The 15,533-nt window shown below is 44.4% G+C and overlaps 4 protein-coding genes across 5 annotated transcripts in view; all 4 read left to right on the forward strand.

Annotated features, from left to right (window-relative positions):
* Nucleotides 1–2,545, forward strand: part of LOC108621960 (acylcarnitine hydrolase-like) — a 3,988-nt gene extending 1,443 nt beyond the window's left edge. The window contains exons 1-10 of one of the 2 annotated variants that reach the window (XM_026811121.1): nt 7–270; nt 350–484; nt 544–703; nt 772–957; nt 1,172–1,365; nt 1,433–1,589; nt 1,656–1,762; nt 1,838–1,985; nt 2,066–2,198; nt 2,259–2,545. In XM_026811121.1, the coding sequence (XP_026666922.1) occupies nt 73–270; nt 350–484; nt 544–703; nt 772–957; nt 1,172–1,365; nt 1,433–1,589; nt 1,656–1,762; nt 1,838–1,985; nt 2,066–2,198; nt 2,259–2,481 (1,641 nt within the window). In that variant the 5' untranslated portion in view covers nt 7–72 and the 3' untranslated portion in view covers nt 2,482–2,545. Of the gene's footprint in view, nt 1–6; nt 271–349; nt 485–543; nt 704–771; nt 958–1,171; nt 1,366–1,432; nt 1,590–1,655; nt 1,763–1,837; nt 1,986–2,065; nt 2,199–2,258 lie in introns of those variants that run through there. The other variant, XM_026811122.1, reaches the window with a different exon arrangement.
* Nucleotides 2,546–3,743: 1,198 nt separating this feature from the next.
* On the forward strand, nt 3,744–8,026 carry LOC108621961 (solute carrier family 26 member 6). Its single transcript, XM_018019571.2, has 14 exons — nt 3,744–3,750; nt 3,875–3,988; nt 4,050–4,211; nt 4,269–4,379; nt 4,446–4,618; nt 4,687–4,854; nt 5,886–5,987; nt 6,055–6,188; nt 6,278–6,440; nt 6,606–6,782; nt 6,843–7,115; nt 7,238–7,399; nt 7,462–7,588; nt 7,658–8,026. Exons 1-14 carry the CDS (start codon nt 3,744–3,746, stop codon nt 7,825–7,827), a joined length of 2,043 nt encoding a protein of 680 aa, XP_017875060.2. The 3' UTR covers nt 7,828–8,026.
* A 32-nt stretch (nt 8,027–8,058) lies between these two features.
* Spase12 (Signal peptidase complex subunit Spase12) lies at nt 8,059–8,880 on the forward strand. The gene is made up of 3 exons (XM_018019588.2): nt 8,059–8,201; nt 8,372–8,431; nt 8,513–8,880. Exons 1-3 carry the CDS (start codon nt 8,157–8,159, stop codon nt 8,693–8,695), a joined length of 288 nt encoding a protein of 95 aa, XP_017875077.1. The 5' UTR covers nt 8,059–8,156; the 3' UTR covers nt 8,696–8,880.
* Nucleotides 8,881–13,142: 4,262 nt separating this feature from the next.
* Nucleotides 13,143–14,701, forward strand: LOC108621973 (putative histidine-rich protein DDB_G0274557). Its single transcript, XM_018019591.2, has 4 exons — nt 13,143–13,377; nt 13,808–13,866; nt 13,988–14,276; nt 14,415–14,701. Exons 1-3 carry the CDS (start codon nt 13,357–13,359, stop codon nt 14,232–14,234), a joined length of 327 nt encoding a protein of 108 aa, XP_017875080.1. The 5' UTR covers nt 13,143–13,356; the 3' UTR covers nt 14,235–14,276; nt 14,415–14,701.
* The last annotated feature ends 832 nt before the right edge of the window (nt 14,702–15,533 follow it).

Here is a 15,533-nt window from a genome sequence, read left to right on the forward strand (position 1 = left end):
GGAATGTAAAGCTGTCTTATTGCAGCGCTTTCCGCATTCGAATCAAACGAAACGCTACGGAAGAATTTAGAGATGAAGGGAACGGTCTTGCTAGTGTTTTTGTTCCTCGTATCCGTCGAGTGTTCCGACGTTCGTCGGTCGGCCGTGGTTCAGACGAAGTCAGGACCAGTTCAAGGAGCGATATTAAAAACTGTATGGAATTCGATCGAATATTCGTCTTTTAAAGGAATTCCTTTCGCCGCTCCTCCGATCGGTGATCTCCGATTCAGGGTAAAACTTACACGAGGGAATAATAACATCGTTATCGGTGCACTCGGTCTATTAATTTCGTTTTAAACCGTTGCCGTAGCCTCCCGTTGCTCCGGAACCGTGGGATCACGTCCGGGATGCAGTCGAAGAAGCTAGCCAGTGTCCTCAACTCGACAACAACGGCGCGTATAACGGAAACGAAGACTGTCTGTACTTGAGCGTGTTTACTCCTAAGGTAATACTTTTCGATTTCCTAATCCGTGTTTCTCGTAATCGAACCGACTTTTTCCGCAGACGAAATTCGACGACAAATCGGCTTTGAAGCCAGTTATGTCCTGGATTTATGGAGGTACCTTCCTTAAGGGATGTGCTAATTCGTCGGAGTTCGGTCCCGATTTTTTCATCGAACAAGACGTAGTAGTGGTTACTTCCAACTATCGGCTGGGTGCCCTAGGTACGCTAACTCTCCTTCCGTTTAATCAAAGACGTTTATCGGCGAGATTCAACAGAATAACGTTATAGGATTTTTGTATCTGGATCATCCGCACGCGGCGGGCAACGCTGGGATGAAGGATCAATTGGCGGTTTTGAAATGGATAAGGGAGAATATCGCGAAATTTGGTGGTGACCCGAACAGAGTAACCATCTTCGGGCAAAGTGCCGGCAGTTCGAGCGTCAGTTTGCACGTTCTTTCGGACGAATCGAAAGGTACGTTCGAATGCATACGTGTACACCAGGCATGGGCAATCCACACTAGTCGCTCTCCCCACTATATGTAAATGTAGATGCGCGCCTATATATTACATAGCGTTAAATGTTATATAGTGGCTCCTGGGAGCCACTTTTGCCTATGCTTGGTATACACCTATGATGACCGATATCCGAGTATCAAGAGACCTACGAAACGAATCTCGTTCCATAGGTTTATTCCATCAAGCCATTTGCCAGAGCGGAACATCGCTGTCGTATTTGTACAAATCGAGGGAAGACTCGCTTACGGTCTCAAACGCACTTGCCACCAAACTCGGCTTTCTTTCTTTGGACAAGGAACAGTTGATAAAGTCTTTCCTTCACGCGGATCCGAAGGATCTAGTAGAGCAGACATCCAAACTACCAGTACGGCACGCGCTTCTAGCCGTTTTATTCGTTTCAGAATGGCGCTAACTTTTTATCCGATTTATAGATGATTGTGTCGTTCGCGCCGATTAGGGATAATTCCTACAATGACGAACCGCCGTTCCTGTCGGAGTGTCCAGTGACCAAGGTCGCGACTGGTAACTACAACAAGGTGCCTATGATCATGGGCTTCACGCACGACGAACTCCTGCTTTTCACGGAAAGTAAGTGCGAAGTCTAACGTTCCCGAACAGCGCGTACGTTTATCTATAATCTATTATCTGTTGCAGAACCGTACGAGATCTTGAACAAGTCGGAAAAATACTTGAAAGAACTTTACCCCATTCTGCCGCCGTCCCTCAAACACCCCTACGAAACAGTGAAACAAGCTGCCGTGGTAACACATTCCCCAATGAATAATTAATCGACGCATTGAATAAGTTAAAATTCTGTCTGAAAACTTTGCCCACAGGGCTTGTCGGCCATCGGCATGAAAGCACAAGTCGATTTCGCTCAAAAAATGTTCACGCACGAAAACGGCGACAATCCCATTTACTATTACCAATTGTCGTACGTATCGAACTACGCGGAACACAAATCCTACGGTATTCCAGTATCAGGTAGTAGATTGATAATGAGTAGACGACTCGTCCCGATTCCTCATTTACGATGGACGACTAAATGTTAACGATCGCTTCAGGTGTTGCTCACCAAGACGATGTTGGATACATATTCAACGTGGAATGGTTACATGCACCCACAGACCCGAAACATCCGTTCAACCAGTTTCGACATAAATTAGTCACTATGTGGGCGAATTTCGCGAAATACGGGTACGTGAATCAACTTGTCAAATAATTAATGAACACTACTTTAGTTTTGTGTCCTTACAGAAACCCGACGCCCGTGAACGCGAACCCATTGGGCGACACGATTTGGGAGAACTCCGGAAAAGAGGGAAGACTCTTAAACATTACCGACGTTTCGAAAATGATAAATCGGAGCGAAGCGATCAGCCAAACCGCCGTAATCGCGGAGAACGTGCTCTATCTAACTTTGCCCGTTACGAGCAGCTGCAAAAAAATATCTTACGTCAATTATTTCGATCTCTTCTGATTTCGTTGATCAAACGTGTATGTAAAGTAAACAATAAAGTTTGATGATTTCTTTTAGCAGATAACCAAATAATACAAATTTTATTTTTACCAAATATCGTTTGCATCGTCTCGGATTCGAATCGCGCGTTGATCTTCATAATAAGAAGAACAGCGTTCATGTCTTCCCTTGTCCATGTTTGTTTCCTTCGATTTTAACGTGTTCGATGAAACGGAAGAATCGTAATCCGCAAAATCTAGTACAACGCAATGATATTCTCTCGTACGCGTTATTAATTACAATTATTGCCTAGCCGTTCCGATGAAAGTAACAAACTGACGTTTATAATTCAAGCCAGAACGTTTTGGGTCTTTGATCGAAACGTCGATCCAGTATCAAACTGATAATGAACTACGATAAGCAAATGTACCCCACTTAACTAGAATAGTATCGCTCGTTAAACTGTGACAAATAGCTCCTCCATCCCTAGCGTAAACAAACTGCGATTGTAATGTTATCTCATATTTAATCTTTGACAATCGAAAACCTAAAAAGATAAGAAAACGAGACGATCGTAAATCTCTCCGGTTCTCGCAACTTTGCCCGCGTACGCGGTTGACGCTTTGGCGCCGCGGAAACACCTTGAATTATATAGGATAAAACGAGTCCTCGATGGAGAAACTGAATAGAAACGGAATCGCTGATAGAACAATGCTAGTGCGAACACGGAGCTCGATCAAAAGTGAAATCAATCTGATGCTTGGCCGTCTTCTGATCACGATCCTGTTAATGCGCGTCTATCAACATTACGATAATACGTATGTACCACAGTAATCTCGTTCTTCGTTATCGTTCGAAATATGAAGTGTAATTTTCGATGAATCGCGCGGGAGATCTTAACACGTGACGGCGACTAATTACCCGGAGTACTATCTCTGGATTAAGGAAGAGGATATGGTGTTTGCTAGATCTTCAAGTTTCGTCGCGTCAGCGGGGCGCGTGATTAAGTCGGTCCAATGGAAGATGCACGCTTCAGATTCAACACTCGATACTTTGGCCAACACCACTAAACAGTCACAGGCTTGCTACGATCTCGTTCAGTTCTTTTTCATCATCGAACGATTTCTCCGCTCCACCATGATAGGTTTATTTTCAACGATCCACGCTTTTGTATTCGCGTGTTCGCGCTTGATATCGGCTTTTGTGAATCGCATTTCGTATCTCATTACCAGATGTGTAGTTCACGCTGGCTCAATACCGATAAACGTCACTGTCACACACGCATGACACGTAACGAATGGTCTATCTAATTTCACGATCGGTTATTGAAAATCAAAGTCGATTCGAACTCGAACGAGACCGGAGCATCATGCGTGCTCGAAGCTTATAATTAAATCGAACGATAAATTCGCAGACTATCTGAACGACGAGATGACCGCTATCAACCAGGAATTAACGGTGAGACGGCCTGTCTATCGACAGGAAGAGCTCGACGACTTGTGCAAATACGCCAAGCCGAAAGGAACGCGTAAGTAATCGCATCTGGAATTCGAAAATCATTTGACGAACGCGATGATCGAACTTCGCAGTTCTGAAGAAAATCTCAGCGAGATGTAAGGAAATAAGACCTATGAGGATCGCGAGGAATTGCCTGCCACTGATCGACTGGATATCGACGTATAATTGGAAAAAAAATGTAACGGGTGACCTCGTTGCTGGAATCACCGTGGCGGTGATGCACATTCCGCAAGGTGAGAAGAAATATGAGAATCGTAGACGAGAACGAAAACCAGGAGTTTGATTCGCAGGAATGGCATACGCAATACTGGGGAACGTGCCACCCATAGTGGGTATATACATGGCTTTCTTTCCCGTGTTAGTTTACTTTTTCCTTGGTACATCGAGGCACAATTCAATGGGTAAGTACCTGTCTAAAACGCAACTCATTCTATTTTGCTTATACATTTTTGTTTCCTCTTTCGTAGGTACGTTCGCCCTGGTGTGCATGATGACGGGAAAGGTGGTCGCGACTTATAGCACGCAGGAGCAATTGGCCAAGAACGGGACGACGAGCGGCGAACCTGGGATCGCGATGGTTGATCGATACACCCCCGTACAAGTTGCCACCGTAGTCACGTTCACCGTCGCTCTCGTTCAGGTAACCTTCCCTAATTATTTTCATTTCCGTTTTCGTTATCGCGATTATTTAGACATCTTTCGATCCAGTTAACGATGTATTTGTTGCGGCTGGGAATGATCGTGTCGCTTCTGGCGGACAGTCTCATCAGCGGGTTCATCACTGGCTCGGCTATCCACGTGTTCACGTCGCAAGTAAAGGACATTTTAGGTTTAAGGAATTTGCCTGATCGCAGGGGACCGTTCAAATTAATTCAGGTGAGATTTCTTGAATCGTTACTACGCGAACTCGCTTATCAATCGAATAGCTCACAAGTGTTTCGTTCCGCGAATAAACGCGTATGGAAATTTTTCACGAGATAATAACGTTTACCAGAACAGATTGATTAAACATTCTCTCGCATCCGATAACGTTTCCTCAAATCAAATCCTCTTTCGTAAATACAGATTGATATCGGTGCAACGAACCGTCTCGTCGGACCTCGATTTCAAACAGGTTCTCCCAGGAACACGTGCCGCTAAAATTGTGTAACGAGTTACGAAAATCATCCGATCTCCCGTCCATTCGTCTACGTTACTTCCAGGATTCCCTTTGAAACACGTTTCCAGTTTCTAGTTTCCGACAAGAGCGTGAGAATCAAAAGTAAAAGTTGATGGATGACACGTTCGTTCTTGATACTGAACGACTAGAAGCGTTATTCGGACCACCGTAGAGATCTCAATGATTACATGGCACTGCCACTCTTTAGTAGTATCTCCTTGATGTTCGAAGCAATTACTCTTCGCCGACGCGCTTCCGACGTCCGCTTCACGGAACTCGATCCGCGGTGACAGGTGACCGCACGAAATTCCGCAAACTACTTTCCATCGGTTCGATGCTCATTGCGGACGCGAATGAAGAAACGAGTTCCGCGAGGCACGCGTCTCGTGAGAAACCGTACATTTTTCTTGCACAAAGTTGCGGCAAAGTTGCACGACTTCGTTAGCGTAACTTCGCCTTTCTTCTGGCTCGGATGAAAGAAAAGAAAATACCACTTTCAAATACCGTACAAGTATTATAAAGTAAACTCCGTAAAGAAATCCGTTAACAAATCGGAAATACTGGAGGGTTTGGTTCCATAATAAGTCGAAGAGAAAACGAGTAAATTGCTGCGAAAATCTCGAGTATAATTACACCAGTACTTACACTAGCCAATAAGATTCTACGAGGTCGACGACTCTTATCGATTTCTCAAATAGGAGATAATTCGAACGTGATTTATAACGATCGTTGAATCTTATTGTTTCAGATTTACGTAGACGTGGTCAACAACTTGGAATCGTTCAACGGCGTCGCTCTTCTGCTCTCTTCGGTCACTATTCTGATTCTCGTTGTCAACAACGCTTTGAAAGTAAGTTCGATGCTGCTTCGAAGCGGACGCGTCGACGACTTCTGATAACGACGGTACTTTTTTTCAGTCAAGGATCGAGAAGTTGATTCCGTTTCCAATTCCCATAGAAATGATAGCAATCGTTATCGGTACGATACTTTCCGTGTACCTGAATCTCGCGGATGTTCACGGAATCGCGGTGGTCGGCGACATCCCAGTCGGGTAATCGCGTTTCTCATTAATAATGATTCGCGGCGCGTCGGGACGAATCAACGTCCTCGTCGCGTAACTTTCCCTCGCGTTTCTTCCAGTTTACCGGCTCCGTCCTTGCCCCCTTTGTCACTGGTGCCGAACGTTCTACTGGACAGCCTCGTGATCACCATGGTGTCCTACGCCGTATCCATGTCCATGGCACTGATCTTCGCACGGAAGCTCGACTACGAGATCGACTCCAATCAGGAACTCATGGCACAGGTTCGATATCGATGTCTTAGATTCGCTTTACGATCGGTGCCGACAGCCTTGGGTCTGTACGAACGCTCGCGTAATTATTAGAATACAGAGATGAGAGAAAACAGCCTCGAAAAACTAATTGCTGTCGTTCCATGCGAGTACGCGCGTGACGATTACTACTTGTAGGGCATTGGAAATCTAGTCGGATCCTTCTTCTCTTGCATGCCGTTCACAGCTTCGCTCTCTAGATCCTTGATCCAGCAGACCGTCGGCGGAAAAACCCAACTGGCCAGTTTGATATCTTGCGGACTTCTGGTCAGTGTTTTACTCTGGATAGGACCGTACTTCGAGCCATTACCACGGGTAACGTTCACAATATCTGATGTCCGTGGTACGCGGAACTCAAAATTAAGATTTGTTCAGTGCGTTCTAGCTAGCATCATTGTAGTGGCTTTGCAAGGGATGCTGAAGAAAATAACGGAGTTCCACAGATTTTGGAAGCTGGACAAATCGGACGGAGTCATTTGGGCGGTGACTTTCCTCTCTGTAATCCTTCTGGACGTGGAATACGGTCTTTTAATCGGGATCCTGTTCTGTATCGGCAAACTCGTCCTCTTCGCCGTTCGCCCTTACACTTGTTCCCTCGCTCTAGTACCTGGGACCGAGCTCTATCTGGATACCGATAGATACAAAGGCGTACGAAGCAAACGATAGTCTAATACACTAAACCCGAGACGTCTGATATCTTCGCTTGACCTCTCGCATAGAAGACTTCGCGATTATCGATGCGGAAGCAATAATAATAGTTGTATTTTCAGACGATCGATCAACCGGCTATCAAGATCTTTCACTATTCGGGAAGCTTGAACTTTGCCTGTCGACAACGCTTCCGCGACGATGTCTACAAAGTAGCCGGTCTGGTACCGAGAAAGCGGTCGAATGGAAACTTTAAACACGACGAACTCGAGGAGATTAAGAAGGTAACGAATCAAATCACCAGTCGAGCAATCGCGAACAAACTCATTTCCTCGCTGTATTACAGTTGAGGGTACTGATATTGGACTTTAGCGCGTTAAGTCACATAGATCTGGCGGGTGCTACCGCTTTAGGAAACTTGATCAACGAGTACTGCGAAATTGATATTTCGGTGTATATTTCTGGGTGTTCCGGTGGGTATCTATTCCTGGAGAAACCGTGCACCGTGAATAAAATACCAAAAGGTCTCTAACGCGTTACAGGACCCGTCCACGAGATGATGAGGAAGTGCAACTTATTGGAATATAAAGCTAATTTATTCGCGGTCTTCCCTACCGTAGCAGACGCGGTTCATTTCGCGAAATGCATCCCGGAACCATCGGATGTAACGGTCTGGAACTCATCTACGCTCGAGAATGCCGCGAGGCTGTGATCACTACCTACTTTCTTTACTCTTTTAACTTTGCTCTCTGCGAGCGGAAAAAGACTTTTGGAGATCAAAGAAAGGACATCGCAATGACCAAATATATTCGTAATACAGAAAACTAAACAGTCATATGGTTATTCTTTTCCAATCATGTATTCCCCCCTCGTATTCACTACCACTCGAACTTTGAAACTCGAGAATATTTCCCGCGTGCCTTACTGACTTATGTGAGTCTCCACCGCATGCGCCGTCAATTTCGCCGTATGTTGACGTACATACGTATGCGTTGGCTTGTTTACTAAAATCGACCGGCAAATTAATATTATTCGTTCACGATGAATTCCTGGATACAGTACATCCAGTCTATACCGACGCACATGGTAAGTATACGAGTTAAGCTCGAGTCAATCTTGAAACGTCGATGAATCTTAATTTCGGTTAGGTTAGGACCCTAACCGCGAACTCTGTTTCAAGTTAAAGTTTATAAGTCCAAACCCTATTCGTATAAACGTTTGAGATTACATGATTGAAACGTTTTTCATCATTTCAGGACTATGATGGTCAAGCGCGGGCAGAAAGATTATCGAGAATGATCATCATGCTGTTTGGGGTATTATTGCTAATTCCTGAATGTCTACTTCAGATTTTTCATTGATCGTTCATGTGTTAATTGCTTTGTCTCTGTTTGCAGGTGGTTGGATTAGTCTGGGGATACGTTATTCAACAATTTTCGCAAACCATGTACATACTTGGTGCAGGATTTGTATTGGGAGCTTTAATCACTATACCACCGTGGCCTATGTATCGACGTAAACCTTTGGATTGGCAAAAACCACAGTCGGAAGTCACAGTTAAACAGAAAAAGAAGAAGTGACTTTCCACGATCGATCTTAAAAATATTTTGTTGCCCTATGCTTTACTACAAAATATTCGTCGATACCAAGTTTGATGCATCGCATCGCGCATTTACATTGATGTATTTATGATATTAATGTATAATTTATAAAGAAGACAGTAAGAAGGAAAATATATTAACTATGATTGTTTTAACCATAAAAATAGTTGTTCTATATAATTATACCTTCAATTATCCCAAATAAAGAAATGTTCCGACGTACATTTCTGAAATTGCAATCATTTTGTCTACTAATTCTACATAAGCTACGTATATACGCATATATTTAATGTATTACGGTACATACAAACTTCGCCTAGAATTTAGATTCTGAAATTACGTTCGGAATGCCCGGTATTGCGTATGCGTACGCGCATCTCGGTCGCCATTGGCGCCATTATCGACTAGGCAATGACACGAAATCACGAAATAGCCGTAAGCCGATCCTAATTAATAGTTTTCATCGAACCGATCAATCACACGATCTTTGTCACGAATAGCTATTCCCGATTCAATTGTTCGATAACTCAGCGACGAGGCTCGAATGCAATGCGAAGCTATTCGAGACATGAAAACTTTTGGCGGGCTCGCTTCGTGGTATGCAGTAATGCAATATAAGATTTAGCTGATAGATCCTGTTTACGCATTTTGCGCGCCAAACTTTTGGTCAGATCGTATCATGCATGTAATAACATCTTTTTCTCGCAATTTCTGAAATTGCTACGCGTTCAGCACGTAACGCGTACGCCATATAGACAGGCATCGATTTTGATAGAGAAATTCGCACTCGAAACCATTAGAAAGCACGATGCACGTAACGCGAGCACGTTACACGTACGCGCGTACGTACGTACAAGCATATTTATTCCGTAAAACGATAAACAGAATTGCACAACAGTCGTTTGCTCAAGAAAGTAACGCACTGAGGTTTAGATCTAATTGTTACGTAGCACGATATTAAAATGAAAACTCACCGATCTCCGTGTAGAAAGCTGCGATCCAAAAGCTGCATCTCGATACTCACCGGCACCCTCGACACTGATACTAATATATCTGTTTATTTGGAAATACACTCGTACAACAAGATTAGCAATGCAACGCGTAAGAAAAATTGTACGACTATTCGGTTTCGGTCCAACCGGTCCACGATCCGCGTCTACAACAGTCCTGCGTTCCTTGAAGTCCTCTCTGAAGTTGGTTAACATCGGCTCTAACAATGTTCATAGTCTGTCATACGCGAGTTCAACTAAACAATACTTATTACGTACACTTAAAATTAGATGATTTGATATCTCGTGCGAAACAAGTATTACGTACGTATCCGGGTCTGGCATCGCAGAGCAATTATACATATGTGGGATATGTGTATTTATGCACGTAACACAGAACAACCGCGAATAAGCGTGGCTCGCGTTCGCGATAGAGATCGATTTTCCGCATTAGATCGAAGTGTATTTCGACATCGCTCGTATCGCGATCGCGATAGTTTTGTAGTTCCAATGTTGAAGTTAACAGTTAACCTGTGCGCGTTCGCGAAACAGATTCTTCACTCGTTATTACCGAGATCTGATTTACAAATCCGCCGTTCAACGAAGGCATGGACCGCACTGATCCCGGCTACCTCGACTACCCTGACTATACGTGGACGCTCGAGGACCGACTAACCTGAACACGCCGTACGTCATCGTTTACACGTCCAAGTAAGTTTTTGAACATTTTGTTTTTTATTATTGCCCATTTTCTCTAAGCATTAATCGTCTCATTTCATTGTACGTAACATTATCGTTTTCGTTAAAATGGATGTACATAGTTTGCGGAAAGCATTCATTGAAAGGAAATGCCAGCGAATCGAACAGTGTCGATAAATCAGGCGAACAATTAGCAAATCGTTTATGATTACACCGCATACCTTGCGATGAGACATGCCACCATACCCATTGGATCGGTTCCAACGTTTGACTTTCATTGAACACGTTCCTCATTTTCTCTCGTCGTACGCGTTCACCGAAGCATATTTCCCTCAAAATCGACCCAACTTTCTCAATGGAGATTAAAACGCGTCTCGAAACGGCGCTGTGGGGAGAATTATTGCAGCCGATCATTACGTAAAGGACATCGATATCGTAGATACACGTCGCATTGTCCGAAATCTTGTAACCCGCGTTTTCCCTTCTCCACCTTTTCCTATCCAGTTCGCGCTCTAATCCTATGTTCTTTCATCATCGTCATTCAACTTGTCCCGTTTTTGAACAAGAACGTTACGCAACGAAGAGGATTTCGTCGCAATTCTCTCGCAAATAGGCCGTCTTTTTCCTCACGCGCGTTCAAAACCGAGGAGAAATCAAGAGGCGAGCGTTAAGTAATCTCGTTCCGAAGAAATGAAAAATTCTTCCGATATGCCCACCACCGACAATGCTCGAACCCCGTGAACAATCGTAAGTACGCAGGCCAGATCGTTGCGCAATCGGAACGGCAAAGCCGAGACTGTTTGGAACGACTGGCCCTTTCTGGCCGTTTTCGAATCATCCGGAGGCTCGTACTTGCTGCGTACACGCGCGGGGGGTTACGAAACACTTTCTCCCTGTGTGATGGATATTTTAAGTATGCAGGCTGCACCACTTCCTGCAACACGCGCAAAAAAAAAGATACAACGGGCGTTACACCAATAAACCGTATGGTCCCTCGACCGTTACCTTGCTTCGCTTGCTCTTAACACTGACTGCTATCGGCGCGAAACGCTTTGATCGTCAGTATAGAAAGCGAGCGAATAACATCCAAAACGTCGACGCGCTCCAACGGAACTGTAATTATTATATCTTACATTAATCATGGATATTAAGTTTCTATCGTTGTTCGCGTTTGTCGCGAGGCGACGGAAGGAAAAAATTTTCCAGCTGGTTAGACGACGATTACGAATATTGTTGATTGACCCGAATTTCCATATTCCAACAGTATACTTTCCTCGTTTCTGTCCGCGCAATCCGTGGAAATTCGAAAGAAAATTAGTATCGTTCAATTTGTATTTTGCGATTAGGGACACCGACGCGTCTCCAAGATAAAATTAGATAATCATCGTACAAGTCAGACTGTCGTAACACGATATGCATGATGCAGGAAATTGCGCAAAGAACGTTTGAATCGAGTTTTACACTCGATTATTGGGATAAGGATGAAAATTGGCAGTTTTTATAGCTTCCTGCGGAATTATGGCGTGAAAGCATTGGGCGCCGAGATCGAGAGGAGATAAACGAAATTGCCGAGTGAGAGGGTGGACGGGCTTCAACGAAGAAAAACAGGAAGAGTCTTATTCGAGTAATCGAACACTCGATGACTAATAAGGAATGAAATCAGGCGTGACATTTCTTACCCGCTTGATATCATTATCATTAGGTATGTCACTTGCTATGCCGTAGAATTTTGGCGATCGTCGCAATCTCGATCGACTAGATCAGGTTTCTACGACGCGCCGTTTCGACACACGGCACGAGTGACGCGTAACCGAATTTCTCTTAGTTTGCAAAACCAGTGCAAAAATATGTATATTGACGAATATTTTAATACACGTGAATATCTTAAACGAAATGGTCGTTACCTAATAATTGGAAATCGACTAGCAAAAGTTCGGATCGATTGGAAAAGAATAATACTTATACAACGGTATTAAAAGGTTGCCGTTTGATCGAGATAAATCAAGGTACGCAGTACCTATACTGCACATACGGCGGACATTTGGGTGAAATCGATCACGTAATACGACGATTCTGCCGACGTCCTGCGTTACAGCGCACCGGAACGACACAGATTACGAGTATGTATCCATACGTAGTACACTTCCACGTATCTTCCGAATTCGGATAATAATTTTTAATCCACCTTAAAAGCGAAAAATCTTCGCCGTCGTATAAATCTCCAACCGACGATTACGCGACTATAAGCATAAAAATCGGCGTCTTCGCAAATTTTTATTTCGCGTGTCGCAACTGTGCGTTTCATTAAAATTTAATTTTATTCGAGAGTTCGATTCCAAATGCCTATGCGCGATCCAGATGCAAGAGGATTCCTGGTTCGAAAAATACGTGCGGAGAGTTCCGTGAGTAAAAAATCGACTTTCCGCTTTCCAATTTATCCGCGTTCTCGAAAACTCGTCTACGATTATGGACACGTAACGAAGGCAACGATGGACGAATTGATATCGTTAATTACGAGTGGTGTTCTTCTAGCTGTCAAGCTAGTCTGTAGCGAGTAATTCCGTGCGTACAGCGTACAATCGTGTATACAGTGGACGGTGGACGCACACGTGGCGCGTTACATACGCGCGGAACGAAACGGACGTAATCGGAGAAGGAGCCGCTGGCCGCTTCCTAGCTTTTACGTAACCGTGAACTCGAGCGACTTTAACCGTCTCCCACCCTGCCGAGGCTTTTCACCGGGTGGTTTTGGCTACCTCGCTTCATCCTTTATAAGCACACACCCGGCGATTCAAAGCCAGAAACGTATCGACACCGGTAAAACATCGATCGCGGCCCGAACCTCCTTCCATCCTCTTTGTGAGCCATCGTTAACGGACCTCGCGTCGCGAATCTCTTGAAGAGCATCGAAAAAGTTATTTGGAACGGAAGGAACCGAAGCAGACGGTCAGGATGCATTCCCAAACCATCGCTGTGAGTAGAGATTGTGACTCGCGGATAACCACCCTCGTGAATTCAGTTTCGATACAGTGGATCAAGTAAACCATGTGCACGTTGCGTGCAAACATTTACGGCTACGGTTTTCAAGAATACTACCTAATTTCAAAGATTCAAAGAGAAAAAATTTTGTGAATAATTTCTTGGTGCCTCGTCTTCGCTTTTGGATTTAATGAAAAAATTTTCAAATATATATCGTATTATATATAATATTATTATATATAATATCGGCGAATTCATTTGAACGAACAATAGAGTGGTGGACGCTTTCACCCTGACGTGACACGCGAGTCGGTGAAACTCGAATAAAAGGAAGAATAAAGGCGGGACGAGACACGCGTGTTAATCGTCGCGGTGCATTTTACCCAACGACGTGGACGATCACAAATTCACATTCGTGTTACAGCTAATCGTGTTCGGAATACTGGCTGTAGCCTTCTCCTCGCCGGTGCCAGGCTACCACAGGTAAATGAAACCTTTCTCGCGTACATGCTCGTTTATCCAAATTCGCATACGTGCATGCCGTATCTCAAGGCAAGATTGGCGACGATGGTTATTGAAAGGAAGAAGAACAATCTAATTTCAGTTCGCATCATCACGTCCGTATCCATGTACCTTATCACGTGCACACGGTTCATCACCATCATGTGAAGAAGATACCCGTGCACCACGTCGAGAAGGTACCCGTTCCCGTTCCGATTCCCGTCCACCACGTGCAGAAGGTGCACGTCCCGGTGCCGGTGCATCACGTCGAGAAGGTGCATGTACCCGTCCCGGTCATCGAGAAGGTTCACGTTCCCGTGCCCGTTCACGAGGAGAAGAAGTGGTGGTAACTGATACGAAACGACCGCTCTCTTCGACTCAACGTCGATTAGGTAATTGGTAATTAGCGGAAGAGCGGGTTTCGATTTCGATGAAAGATTTCAATCTTAGTTACATCGATCAGAATTTTTCGAAGGGATGCGAAGAGAATATCATCGATGCAGTTACGTATAAAGAATTTCGTATTACAGGTCGTAAAGCGAGGTCGACCGAGTTAAAGAAAATTTCGCTAATTCACTCCTGACAGCGAATGTTCTAGAATCGGAAATCTAAAGACTGGAAGGTGGGAGAAGGGAACTGATAACTCGGACGAGCCAGCATTAGTCGTTTAAGTCTGTAATATACATAGAGCGATTACTATTCACTACTATACGTACCTGGTATGCACATGCAGGTACTCGTAGAGGAAAGATACTTGTACATACTGTATCATGTTACTTTATTTTTTTACATGTACAATACACACGTTTAAGAAATGCACGTGCTTTCCGACTCCCGTTTCTCCCTTCCACCGATCTGGCAAAACGGAATTTATCCGTGCTGCCGTCGCGGCGACGCAACAACGACTGATAACGATAACGATAACAATTCGTACGTTTAAGTAAACGGCAACAATACGATATTAAAACAAATATAACAGGGTGAGAGATGTCACCATTCTTCTATGTGCTTGTGATTGTCTTCGCCCTCGTCGTGATGCTTTATGTGAATCTTCTTCACGTGGGTGTGATAATGCTTGTGAATCAATTCCGGCACGTGGATTATGAAATGCGTGCTGAAACAGGAAAACATTGTCAAACACGAGATTCACGCACACGAGCGGTAGTTAATCGGCAATGTAATTACTGTTCGTGATGGCCACCATCGGGTGCTGGTATCGAAGTTACCAAGATGATCGAAACTGCCAGGACGAAAAGTAAAACCTGAAAAGATAATGAATGCCGGCGATAAGAACTTTTTGGAAACGATGAAATTCGGTAGAGGAGAGGAACACCAACACCCACTTGAGGTCGAAGTTTCGCCATGCCTGCCTCGAGAGTGCGAGCGTGTCCGTGGTCGGTGCGCTTCGGAACTAACAGCCGGAATCCCGACAAGCCTTATAAACGGAAGCAAAATCGGTGAATGGTATGGGAATAAGAGCAAGAGCGAAATAGTTCCGGACTGCACCCCACCTAAGTAACCCCGCGATCGCTCTCACTAGCGAGATTACGCGAAATTTCTCAAGCCCCTCCCATCCTTTTGGTTCTCTCCCTCGTCGTGAAAGGGATCGTTTTACAACTATGTCCAGTTACATTTTCTCTGGACTTTTC

The sequence above is a fragment of the Ceratina calcarata genome, unplaced genomic scaffold (assembly GCF_001652005.2).
Source record: "Ceratina calcarata isolate Rehan_Ccalc_2016 unplaced genomic scaffold, ASM165200v1 scaffold191.2, whole genome shotgun sequence".
NCBI lineage: Eukaryota > Metazoa > Arthropoda > Insecta > Hymenoptera > Apidae > Ceratina > Ceratina calcarata.

Bases quoted from the DNA above. Each gene is read 5' to 3' on its own strand.
- LOC108621973 (XM_018019591.2), top strand. From the start codon at position 13,357: ATGCATTCCCAAACCATCGCT. The intron at 13,378-13,807 runs GTGAGTAGAGAT...TTCGTGTTACAG, and splicing joins TGCATTCCCAAACCATCGCT to CTAATCGTGTTCGGAATACT. The intron at 13,867-13,987 runs GTAAATGAAACC...ATCTAATTTCAG, and splicing joins CCGGTGCCAGGCTACCACAG to TTCGCATCATCACGTCCGTA.
- Spase12 (XM_018019588.2), top strand. From the start codon at position 8,157: ATGAATTCCTGGATACAGTACATCCAGTCTATACCGACGCACATG. The intron at 8,202-8,371 runs GTAAGTATACGA...TCATCATTTCAG, and splicing joins AGTCTATACCGACGCACATG to GACTATGATGGTCAAGCGCG. The intron at 8,432-8,512 runs GTATTATTGCTA...CTCTGTTTGCAG, and splicing joins TGATCATCATGCTGTTTGGG to GTGGTTGGATTAGTCTGGGG.
- LOC108621961 (XM_018019571.2), top strand. The intron at 5,988-6,054 runs GTAAGTTCGATG...ACTTTTTTTCAG, and splicing joins TTGTCAACAACGCTTTGAAA to TCAAGGATCGAGAAGTTGAT. The intron at 6,441-6,605 runs GTTCGATATCGA...TACTACTTGTAG, and splicing joins ATCAGGAACTCATGGCACAG to GGCATTGGAAATCTAGTCGG.